General features: G+C 43.6%; 1 protein-coding gene across 3 annotated transcripts in view; it reads right to left on the bottom strand.

The window, feature by feature from the left end:
- ints1 (integrator complex subunit 1) overlaps window positions 1-12,943 on the bottom strand; it is a 105,387-nt gene that overhangs the window by 52,633 nt on the left and 39,811 nt on the right. For all 3 annotated transcript variants that reach the window (XM_060943091.1, XM_060943090.1, XM_060943092.1), the window contains 4 exons: window positions 6,181-6,378; window positions 5,903-6,032; window positions 4,728-4,907; window positions 1,478-1,627 (listed from right to left, as the gene is read on the bottom strand). In XM_060943091.1, coding sequence (XP_060799074.1) covers window positions 1,478-1,627; window positions 4,728-4,907; window positions 5,903-6,032; window positions 6,181-6,378 — 658 coding nt within the window. The remainder of the gene's footprint in view (window positions 1-1,477; window positions 1,628-4,727; window positions 4,908-5,902; window positions 6,033-6,180; window positions 6,379-12,943) is intronic.

Here is a 12,943-nt window from a genome sequence, read left to right as displayed (position 1 = left end):
GCACACATACTCGCTGCTATCAGCGCCTGTAGCCACGCTGCTAAGACAAAACCCCGTTCTCCCTCGGACTCCTTTCGTAAACTCAACGTGACACAGAGAACAGAGAGTGAGAGTGTTCGGAGTGGTAGTTTACGAACGTATAATACCCTAGGCTTGAACACGCACTCCATAACCAAAGAGGATAGAAGCAGCAACTACAGCAACATATCGCTTATCCAACAGAAGACATGCATTGCGGAGCAATAGTCAAACATAAGCTCATAAGTTACAGTCAATTTCCAGACTAAACTCAGTTTAACAGAGCATGCTGCATGCTCTTTAGTTTTGTAGCGCAGATTACCTGGCTAACTGCAGGAAGCGGTTAGCTGCACAGCTAATGTAGCCATTGCTAGGCTAACGCACCGATTTTAAAACACGGCAAAATGACTTAACAGTTATACACTTACTTGTTCAGTGTTTGTGGCTGATGCGGCAGGGATGCTTGGTACGGACCCAGGCTTCAGTGACAGCTGATGTGCAAAACCTGCCCTGTACTGTCCCAAGTTGTGGAAACATTCATCAGGAAAATGCTTCCGACAAACATACACCGTCTTAGGTAGACTCGACGGCGTATTATTGAAGTAAATAAAATTAAGCCACTGCGTCTTCAGGGGCTCTCCCGTCGGCAGTAAAAACAGACTCTTTTCTGTATTGTCACATCCATGTACAGCGCAATTTCCATGTTTCGCTCGCTTAGGTGATGCCATGTTGTTGTGTTCTCTATGGTCTCCTCACTACAACTGGGCGGGGCAATCCATACAGTGGGTGGGAATCCAGAGGGGGGGGGGCGTGGGGATCATCTCCCTTGCTGACGTAGTAAAGGGAAGAGCTTATCAACGCGCCGTTTTGACGCGCCATTCTCAAATGTTGGGCATAGTTTGGTTTACACATAATGAAATTTCTAGCCACAATTTCTAGACTTAAGAAAGTCAGAGGAACTCATTTTAACGTTAAAAAACCTCAGAAAGTGAAAATTTCATGCCATGGGACCTTTAAATTAGAGCCAAAGAAATATTCATTGTGAAGTCCTTCCCACGCCATGTGGCACATAGGGTGGCGCTGATCTCCGTTTCCGTAGCCCTCGGCCTCTCGCCTATTACATAGCTAGGGTTACAGTGGGGGTCTGGTCCTCCGGTAACCGCGAAAATTTGACTCCTCACTTGCATTTGTATTGCAGCGTGCCTTGCCAGACGGCAGTAGGTACCATTTTTACGATGGTCTTTGGTATGACCCAACCGTGAGTAGAACTCGCGATCTCCCGACTGACAGGCGGACACGCTTACCACTAGGCCAACTCGCGGTGTATTCATTGTGAAGGTGCCATTAATTTTAAAACCAGTTTTGTTTTTTTACTTTTTAACTGTTATTCATTTGGACTCTTTTTCTAAATCTGGAGTTGGCGACTGTACATGCCTGCGCAGGCCGTTCTATACACTACCTTCATGGCGAGCACTCTGGATGCCACCTGAGAGGAGCTGAGTCTGCGCAGGAAGTAGTCCAGCACCTCGCAGGTTGTATGTTCGTCTGCTTTAGGCCCCAAAAGCAAATCCTGTAGCCGGCTTAGGAGTTGTCTCTGCTTCTGCTGCCTCTGTACGGGTAGAGCAGGATTATTTTTAAAGAACAGTCAACACGAGGAATTACACACTTTATGGGGAACACGGACACCTGGCTACATTATAACTGGGTTTCAAAGACTGGAAGAAAAATCTGCCTATAAAGTATTGTTCCGATGATTCTGCAATTAAGGGGGAGGGATCATACTGCAAAGCAGATGGATGCTCTAAAGATAAATATAGAGGTTTCTTGGTAAATGCAATGCTTCTTTGTGGGGTTTTATTTATATCCTAGGCTTGCTATACCCTAGGCGTATTTCTATATGCTGATGATGCCTCATGTGCTACCGATAAAGTTGAAGATCTCCAAGCCACCACACACTCACTGAACACTGCGTGCTCTAGCTGGGACTTGACAATCAGCAAGGAAAAAAAAACAGAAGTCCTCCACCAGAACTGTGATGACCCCCCTCCTATCATGTTGGATGATTACCAGCTTAACTCTTTACCCCTTAATGACGACATATGATGACCCCGTGTATATCCCATAATGACGACATATGACGCCTTGTCTAAAAACCTTGTCTTTAGACTTTTTTTTCTTGTAAATATGTTCTAAGGGTGAACAGTATATACATATACAAGGGTGGCTGTAGCAACTGCTTTAAGGGGTAAAAAGAGTGCATATCCTGGACCAATTTCGTTTTTTTTTTTTATATGAAAGTATGCCCCTTTACACACTCATCCAGAAGGGTAATTTTGCACAAGGCCATCTGTCTACAGCAGAAAAAAATACAATAACAAAACGCGTCTGGAAAAATCCCAAGGGAGTCTGGAGCCAGATTCGTGACGTCACCTGTGGAAGCGCCAGCAGGCTGCGAGAGCTTGCACGGTTTCAGTGCACAGCCTGTGTAGACCAAGCGCTCCCATTTCTCTCTTGTTGTCCGGTCTTTTGGAAAACGATGAGTACTAATCCCATCAAGATTGGTGTTGCTACACCCTCCTATGATACATCTGTTAACCATTTTAATAATTACGTGATAACGTTGAAGAAATTTGCAGAAAACCACCAGGTCGTTTTCTCATAAACAAACCAGCACTGACGTAGGATTCAGAGGGAGGCGTCCTGCACGCGATGTCACGAAAATCAGTGTTTGGCGGGAAATCCAAATGCCAAGTTTTTTCAGAGGCGGACCAATTCGCCTCAAATGGCTTGATTTCAACTGAATTTTTCTGGTATTGTGCAAGGTAAAAAAAAATTGCACAAAATGCAAAATGTGACAGATATTTGACCAAAGATTAATATAAAATAGGAGAATTACATTGATCTTGCTCCTGAATTTACCCGTGATATGCACTTTAAGCGGGTTCACATACCTTGGTGGTGTAATGTCTGACGATGCCTCACCGGACCATGAAATCAGTCAGAGGATATCTTGTGCTGCAGCAGCCTACAAGTCCCTTGATTCAAGGTGCTGGAAACGATCGGGACTCTCCATAACAACAAAGCTTGCAGTATACAGTGCTGTTGTCCTCCCTACTCTCTTATATGGCAGTGAAACCTGGGCCACTCTAGCTAATCACACCCACAGACTAGAAGTGTTTCACCAACAGTCCTTGCGTCGCATCATGACCATCAACTGGTGGTGACATATCACCAACCAAGAGGTACTGTCAAGAGCCAATTCAACAACTGTGGAGACAACGCTGAGAACAAATCATCTAAGGTGGTTAGGCCATGTATCAAGGATGGAAGAGGACCGCATCGCAAAACAACTTTTGTTTGGAGAACTAAAGAATGGCACCAGGGACCGTGGACGGCCAAAAAAAAGATGGAAAGATTGCGCGAAAGACGATCTGAAGCTATTTGCCATCAGTAGTACAACCTGGTATGAAGAGACACAAAACCAAGATGAGTGGCGCCAGAACCTGCGACAGGGTCGAGCCAGCTGTGAGGCTGAACTAGCAACCCGTGCCACACGCCGCCGCCAGAAGCATGATCACAAGTGACAGGGATTGGAGTGATTGAGGCTTTCTATGGAGCACTTGCATGTGATGTCACAGCCGATCCAGATTGTGACAGACGCCATCGTGTCGGTCAAACGCCATATTCCGCCTTCTACTTCTGGTTCTACTTCTGCTTTTACTTCTACCTTTTCTTCTGGAAAACCCTACTATATACAATTCTACTACAACGGCTGCGGCTACAAGCTCTCCCTACCTGTGCACGTTTTTTATGTTTTTTGTGTGTATTTTTGCGTGTTGTTCGTCTGTACCGGACTTCAATATCCACTACAACCGTATGGACTTACTGGACATTGGTTTCCAGCAGAAAATGACGGTTTGTAGCGATTTCCATCGCATGCACAACATTCCGGACGAGAAAAAAAAAAAAAAAACATCATTCCAGACGAGATGGCGAGACCAGCGGGGTCTCCGTGGATTGTTATTGGAAGCAAAGGGAAGGAGGCGGCGCCGGGAGCGGAAGCAAAAGCGAGGCTACAGGCAGAGCCGGCCTGTTGACTAAGCTCAGAAAACAGCCACTCAAATCTCCACTGCCAAGCCTCTACCTCTCCAACGCCAGATCCATGGTAAACAAGACGGACGATTTGGAATTACCTTATTCTATAATCGGCTGGTCAGTGCTGTACTCAATACTTAAGTGACTTACCCATCCAATGAGGATTATTTTCTTGTTTACAAGATGCCACATCTGAGTCGCTGACAAATCCTGAATTTCTGTAAAGATAACTGTCCAGAGATTTATAGGCACGCAGTGCTTTACCACTGAACAGCGAGGGAAAGTTAATGAGGTAATCGTACACGTCCGGGTATTCCGCTGGCAGTTCAAAATCCGGTCGTGAAAACTCCGTCCGGTAAGCCATAAGGGTCACAAATCTGTAGATCGTTTATTTTAGACATATATCTAGTTATCTGTTCATTAGAAAAATGAGCCGTGTAGTCCGTCGGTTGAAATTGATCCATTCTGTACACGAGTGCAGCAGTATTCAGCGGTGTTTTTGACCGACAAGATGGGGGTTGTGTACTTTCCGGTCACATGACTGTAAGATCTCTATAAGCTATCGTATGTTATTTACAGCTATAATTATGTAAGAAGAGCAAAGGGTATGACACCTGTCTTTTCTTTGCTTTCTGCTCTTTGCTCTCTCCTTCGTCTTCGTCGTCAGCAGACGAAGAGTCGTCAGCTGCGTCATGAAGGAGGAATTCACACAGGCACTGAACAGGCAGTACATCCAACGAGCCCTCGCTGGACTGCACCAGGTCGGCCAGCCATGGCATGGACTGTGAAGATGCCTGGAGAAACAAAGGGGAAAAACAGCAGGGATTCACACAGGCTGAACAACAGAGGCAGAGAAGTGAGGAGTACAGATTAACAAGCGTTCTTCATTTATCTTGGTGTTTTCAGACGTAAAGGACGACTGATCTTGAACTTGTTCTGCTGTTGCATGCTGAGATGCTTTTCTGCTCACCACAGTTGTAAAGAGTTACTATATCCTTCCTGGCAGCTCGAACCAATCTGGCCATTTTCCTCGGACCTCTCTTATCAACAAGGCGTTTGTTTCCAACCACAGAACTGTCGCTCACTCAATGTTACATTTTTTGTTTTCCGCACCATTCTGTGTAAACTCTAGAGACTGTTGTGTGTAAAAACCCCAGGAGATCAGCAGTTTCTGAAATACTCAAACCAGTCCATCTGGCTCAAACCAACACCCATGCCACAGTGAAAGAAAGTCACACTTTGAGATCACAATTTTTCCCGTTCTGATGTTTGAAGTGAACATTAACTGAAGCTCTTGATTTGTATCTGCATTTGATCTGATGCGTTGTGCTGCTGTCAAGGGATTGGCTGATTAGAGAACTGCATCCAACAGCAAGTGGATGGGTCTTCCTAATAAAGTGGCCAGTCAGCGTAGCTAGCTACTAATATAGCTAATGAGGCAACACGACAGGGAGAATCCGCTGCACTACTGCTTGGTGAAGAAGGGCTGTATGGAGGCAAGCGTACTAGTTCAGTCATTTGTCTTATAATTAATAAATAAACAAATTCTTAATGAAGCACAGACGCAATAACGTTGACGTAGTCAGTGCTCAAAATAGCAGCAATTATATTATTTCACTCCGATTGTTGCTCAATTGTCTAGTATTTATTCACACAGAATTACATCATACCGATCTCTTATACGGTAGATTGATCTTTTTTTTTATTCTCATCTGAATAACAAATTAATACTAATATCACTCCAACGGATAAATGTAGAAACTTAAAATTGCTCATCAGGACGTCTCACCTGTCTCTGGATGATGTTGAGTAGGAAGTCTGGGTTGCGGCTGCGGCACAGGAGATGTCCCAAGCGCAGTGACTGGTTCAGACTCTTCAGCTGTTCCTGGATGTGTGGTGGTGGTCTGCGTGGTGGACCCCTGAGATGACGTACGCACAGACAATGTTGAGTATAGAGATAGACGACGGACAATAACTCGTCTGTTACTGGAACTAAACTGTAAATGGAATGACGTCTTCCTAACTGATCACATCTATTATAAAATCCTGTACATGCTGGACACCTACTTGGGCTCCAGGCTGGTGAGCTGGGAGAGCAGCAGGCTGTTGCTCTCAGTGATGGTCTGCTTGGTGGATGCAGCTGCCAGGTGGCTCTCGAAGGCCAGGATCTCCTGACGCTCCTTCTGGGAGATCTGTAGCTCGCGGCTAATCATCTCCGTCTTTGTCTCCTCGTCAGCCACCGTGCATGGTGGATAGGAGTAGTTGCTGAACGCAGGGCGAGAGCGTTTATTCTTGAGTTTTATAGCTTGTGGTGTTTCATTAGGCTTACTGTAATGAAAATGTTTTTAAAGCATATATGCAGAGCCATGGCCTCACGTTTTGTTTATAAATGCCTTGAGACCTCAAGAATGGCACAGGAATAGTTTTAAGCGTCAACAATAAATCTAATATAGTAATTTTTACGATTAAAGTGATTTATATAGGTAGCGGTCTGCGTAAATGACCTTGACGTCCGTAACGTCACAGCAGGAAGTTTATCGGTCTCATCGCCATTTCCGCTATACTAAAACACAGAGCTGACTGCAACTCCGATCCTCCATTTTGAGCTAATTTATCGCCATGCCACGTAGATTTGTTGCTGGCGGGTGCAGCAACACGACAGAAGGTGGATTTACGTTGCATTCATGGCCCAAGAATGTTCAAACTGCAAAGATTTGGATGCGTTTTGCGAGAAGTTCACAGGCACATTGGGCGCCTATGAAGTGGTCTCTCCTCTGCTCTGCACATTTTACTGAAGACTCGTACGAGACCTCTGATCTGTTGAGGAGTGTTGGATATAAGCCCGTGTTGAAAGAGGGTGCAGTACTAACAATTAAAGAAAACTACAAGAAAAGGAAAGCATTTATTTTATTTATTTTTTAAAAGGAAAGTGAGTTCAGTTGCACCAGTTCTCCCGGAGAGTGAGCCGAGGGTTGTTGCTAAAACCTGGGATGGAACGGGACGGGACATATCACTCGGGCAGTGACCTCCCCATGGTTGTTGCTGAAACCGGTGACGTTCTATTCCGTTCCGTGTTTTAGTAATTGCCTGAGCCGAGCAGTAATGGTGGAGTACTCCGTAATGGAGAATGAGTGGAGCAGCTGTCTGATTTCTAAACTGGATATCGCTGCCATCTCGCCCTTACGTGGAAGAAGTGAATGAACGGACAACTGAATGAACAACTGAAAGTCAGATTGTTTAAAAAAAAATAAAAAAAAATCGGCCACAAGCTCGGCCTTCAAGAAGCGAGAACGCAGATGGGTAAGATGCAACTCTCATTTGGATAAAAAAAAAAAAAAACACGTTCTTTACCTGCATTTAGATTAATACATGTAACTTGTATTGTGTGTTTAAGTTACTGGTATAAGATTATTTAATTTGCTTCAGAATGTGATTGTCTCAGTTAATCTGATTATTTAATTAGCCTTTTACGTTTTATCAGTGAAAATGCATGCATGTACATGTATGCTGCATAAGTTATAACACCTATCCTGCTTTAATGAGAGTCAACCCACAATCAATGAAATCAAATCAGTCTTAGTTGAGCAAGTCAGTAACTGTATTTCTTACTTTCACCATCAATTTTTATTGATATGACTTTGGTCTATAGCTGTAAAAGGCCTCGGCCTTAAAACCGGTTACCGCTGTGATGTCACGCACTCAGGGCTGGCTGGCTCAGCGGGGCAGCTCCAATGCCAACTTTGCGGTCGATTTTAACTCTCAAAAATATATATTTTAAATTCCCATTTATGCAGCATACAAGAGTCAAGGATGGAGATACTATCAACTCAGAAACTTATTTAAAAATAAAAAGGTTCTGTGTATCTGCTTTAAGGCTACATTATATGGACCAAAAATGCTTCCTATATTTACATTGCTGAAAATGCTGATTATGATATGCTTTTAACTAGTTTAAGACAAACTGCTGAAACTGCAACGTGTCCCAGTTACAGATGGGGCTTGCATGAAAATTCTCCCGTGAATTTTTGCGGTATTGATAAGGCCAAAATTGTCTGAACGATTAACAAATAACATATTAAACTCCTCCAGACGTTACACTGACAATTCAAAACTCACTTTTTCAGTGCTTACCAACGCCATCAACTCACAAACTCTGAATAAAACAATCCAGTCAGTTTCTTTTGTGCTGCCTAGGTCAGAAAACCTGTGATTCAACAAGCTGTTCAGATCTGGCTCCCTTTCTTACGTGAAGAGGGGCGCTCATAAGAATTATACCGCCCCCTCATCTGACTATCTCCACTCACGGCTTGACAGAACTCTCTTTGCAAAGGTGTGCCATTTTTTCCTCACAAGCACCGGACCCGCTGGCATTATGTTAAAGTGAGCTAAGCATGGGAATTACTCTGCTGTCAGCCGATATTGAAAGATGGAGCTGTGACAATTCTACTGTGCCGACCGCAAGTTCGCAAACCAAAAGTAAAAAACAAAAAAAAAAAAATCAAATATTCAGGCACTTCAGGCCATTGTCAGTTGCTAGTTTGGGGAAAGCTTGACAAGGCAGCTTGCCCAGTGTTAGGGATGTGATCGGGTACACAAGCTGTGTAAATATTAGTGCTGTCAAAAATGTCGCGTTATTAACGCGTTAACTTGACTCAATTTTAACGGCGATAATTTTTTTATCGCGAGATTAACGCTCTGTGACATGATGTAGGTTTTTCATAAGCTTTTGAAACTGCCAGGAACTTGGAACAGAGACTTTGGTTAGAAAACCGATAGCAGCTAGACTGTAATGCCACGTCCCGCACAGCCAGAGTCCTCTGCCTTCCCCCCAAAGAACCAGCGCGGGCAGGGCGCGCTAGTAGAGATGGGATTTATGGCTCTTTGATGGGATCCGCATCTTTGTGATCCGTTCTTTGAAAAGAGCCGTTCAAAAGACTGGCTCATTTGGCTCTTTTTAAATATTTATTCAGTTTTAAGAAGACAGCGTCTAAAGAAGCCAGATCCCTCTGAACTGTAAACTCAATGCTATCCCAGAAATCCTTCCTGTAATATGCAAATTTGGCCGCCTCTGATTGGACAGCGCGACGCATCAACAGGCAGAAAGTGTAAAAGTACAAAATGTGTTAAGTGAGCTGAAACAGTAAAGCTCAGATTCAATGCAATATTTATCAACGAACAACTTAAAGTTAATATAATAGTGTACTTTATATTATAATCAAGCATGTCAAGCCTACCGTCCCTGTGTAACCTGTCTCTCTGATTAGAGACTAACTCAAGCAGTAGATTACTTCACTCATGGTTCTCTTGCTAGTCTCGGGACGAAGAGCCACGGTGCTCAGCTTAGGTTTCAGTTTGCAGTGGCTGTGTCAAGACGTGTTATGCTTTGCAATAAAAAAAACATTGGTACAAAACAAGCCCATTCACTTTTTTATGCTGGTAAGAGAATTACAATGGTTTTTCGTGTGACAAAAATGTGCGATTAAATTGCGATTAATCGCGAGTTAACTATGACAGTCGCGACATTAATCGCGATTAAATATTTGAATCGCTTGACAGCACTAGTAAATATTAAAATGTACAGTCCTGTGCAAAAGTCTTACGCACCCTAATTTTTTCCATACGAACTTTGTTATAGATTTCTATTTTATGCCTTTACATTATTGAGTCGGTACAAAAACATTTTCGAGTCCAAACATTCGCGTTCCAGCACGAAATTAAGTATCACAGAAAAAAAAAAAGTTTGTATCTGAGCAGCATATTCCATAAAAGAGCACTTTTCAGATTAAAAAAGAAAACATAATGAAGGCTGCTGGGTTTTGGTGCAAAATGAAGAAGCGAGCGTGACAGTCAAAGTGTCCAGAAGAACTGTGGCTGGTTCTGTAAGATGCTCAGTAAAACCTACAGATCATTTCCTTATCAAACTGCACTCACTGTACCTGAGACTACTATTTCTTTTTTCAGCAGCGGGTCGTCTCACACCAAATATTGACTTTGCTTCATTTATTATGGCTTACTGCTGTTTATAGTATTTTTTTTTTTAACGGTGAAACATTTCATTGTATTATTTTTAAGCCATTTTTGGTCGACAGCATTTCTTTAAATGTGCCTAAGACTTTTGCACAGCACTGTACATAGTTTCAGGAATATTTGTTTCATATGTCCACAAGCATCTGGATGTCATCTATAAAAACAGCACTGTGAAGACTGCAGCAAAACAATTCCATGTAGTGATGGGCAGTTCCATTCATTTACTGACCCAATTCTTTCAAACAGTTCGAGAAACTCAACCAGGTATTTTCTGAAGAGTCTACACTAGTCTACACTTTCTTGCTCTTTGTTGATTATTAACCCATTGTCGCGTGCACTGGTTAGGGGTCATCCATAATTTTCATCATTATCACGAGCGTACAAACCATACGCGGGGGGGAGGGCGTTAATGACCAAGCGTACACTTTTTAAAAATGTAAAAATGATGATCCGTCAATGTGCGAATCGGCGGCCGCCATGTCAAAAATTTCGCGCCACATCGGTGTTGCCAGCTAGCGCTACACGCTTTCTTTCTTCAATACAACAATGGCTGACCCAGATTTTGATGGCATTTACAAATTTGTGAGTAGCAGAAATACCGCTATTCACAAGACTCCTTCAAACGAGTACGAGCAGTTTTTAAACGTTTACTGTTTCCTGCATTCATCTGAGAAGCGGCAGGAGGCAGTTAGGTTAGGACAGGCTGCTTGAAAAGAATCAAAAATGAACGTTTCAAAGCAAGCTGAGCTGTGCCGGCAAACGATCGTCCGGATGGAAAAAATCAAGTCGACTTTTACAATTCGGAATTATTTATCGTGTAAAACGGTACGTAGGATATCATATGGGTATTGTACTTGTGTTAGCAGTCAGTTGAATTTTATACAGTCAATCTTCTTTTCTTCCATTTCAGAATGAAAGTCGTGCACGACCAGCCCCAGCTCCTATTGTTCATGAGGAGCCAAAAGGCAACAGCTCCCCTGAAAAAGACAGTCCCTAATTTTCAAAAATGAATCGCCTGCTTTCGATGAAAACTTCTGGACCCGTCTTGTGTCTTCTTTTCTTCTCTTGTGAATCTTTGTATTGTCCGGTCATCCGATTTTAATAAAAAGTAATACAAGACATGGTTTTATTTTGAATTCCTATTCCACGTAGATCCATCATCATTTTTTTGTCCGCTAATGTACACTTTTTTGGGGGGGGGAGGGGGGTTGCTCAAAAGTCTACTCTTTGTAGACTCATGATAATGATGAAAATTATGGATGACTAAGGTATTAGGCAGAGACCCGTCCACCCGTAAATTTGACGGGCGATTGCCGATTTCAGCGGGCAAGTATACACACAGACGGATACTGAAACGGACGATAATGCCGAAAATTTTCGCACATGAATACTCCCACGTCATCCGATAAATCCAGTTATGTTCCGCCATCATTTACAAATCGTAAGAAACACAGTTTAATACGAAAAATACTGAAAACTTGAAATGAAAAATCAGAATATTTAATCGCTTCCCTCTTCGCTCGCCGCTACTGAGGAAATCCTGGTTAGTTTCTTTTCCTCCGCTTAGTAATATGCTTAAATTCAGCGGGTCGTCTCGTCTGATCTGAGGTCGCGTTCGGATGGGGTTTTCGAAAAAAAGGGAGAGGGGGGCCCTCTCCCCTTTTGGCGGCCCTTCGCCTCTCGTCGCCTCAGCCTGAGCCTCTCGCGCCCGTGGCCGCGACCCCGTCTCGTCCTGGTCCGGGGCGCGCGCGGGAAGCCAGAGTGGAAGGATCCACCGGCAGCCACGCGCGTCCGCGGGGGGTGGGCCGAGGCGTTCGCACGGCGTGACGCGGGAGGCGCGTGTCGGGAGGTCGGGGGAGAGAGCCTTGAGAGGCGCGAGGCGCATCTGGGTTTAGGAGGACAGAGGCGCCTAGCAGGCGCCTGCGAGCCTCCAGCCACGGAGGTGCCCCCCCCCCCCCCCCCCCCCACGTGGGGGGGGGGGGGGGGGGGTCGCCGTCTGATCGATTGGGATAACGACCCTCAGACAGGCAAGAGGAGAATTTCTTGTCTTCAAGCGACTAGTATACCAGAACAGGTTCTCAACAGATGGTGATGATGAATGGCAGGAAGAGGGTCATTTTGCAAGACCAACTCAGCTCATGATGAAGATATTTGGAGGTCCAAACATGCCAAATCAGCGGCTCTATCCAAGCATGTTTCACCTCATGTCAATGGCAATATGTGTGCTTGTTGGCAATGCAGAGGCTGAGCGAGTCTTTTCTGTTCAGAACAGGATCAAAACCAAGTTGAGAACAAAATTAAGTATAGTTAGGCTGGAGCAGCTTATCAGACAAAGCTACGAAAAGTTAGATCGTCAGGAATTTGACTTTGATGCAGCAGCAGACCGATTCTTGCAGGCCCCTAGACGTCTGTAATCTTTGTGTAAACCAAAGAAACTCAGTTCCCGTTCTTTCAAAGTTAATTTTAATTTTTGAGTAGTTTGGTCAAAATATTATGGATGACAGTCAGTGACAGACATTCTGCGATTTAATTTGTGCCACGTAAAATAGAATACTGTTGGGTTTTTTTTTTTATTCAATACTGTAACTAGATCAAAAGATTATATACAATTCATTGTTGTTTATTTTCTTTTCACTTTTGTTACCAAATCAAACACCATACATACATCTGATACATTCAGGAGTGAAACTGAAAAAAATACAAAGTAAAAATATGCAATATTTCTGATTAAAAATTACACGCCATTTCACCCTGAAAATGTCCTAGAATGCAGGAAATGAAGTCTAAATTTCAAAAATTTTAT

Source organism: Neoarius graeffei, chromosome 16 (assembly GCF_027579695.1).
Source record: "Neoarius graeffei isolate fNeoGra1 chromosome 16, fNeoGra1.pri, whole genome shotgun sequence".
In the NCBI taxonomy this organism is placed as follows: Eukaryota; Metazoa; Chordata; class Actinopteri; order Siluriformes; family Ariidae; genus Neoarius; species Neoarius graeffei.
Note: the sequence above shows the minus strand (reverse complement) of the source record. Positions and strands in the feature narration are given on the sequence as shown.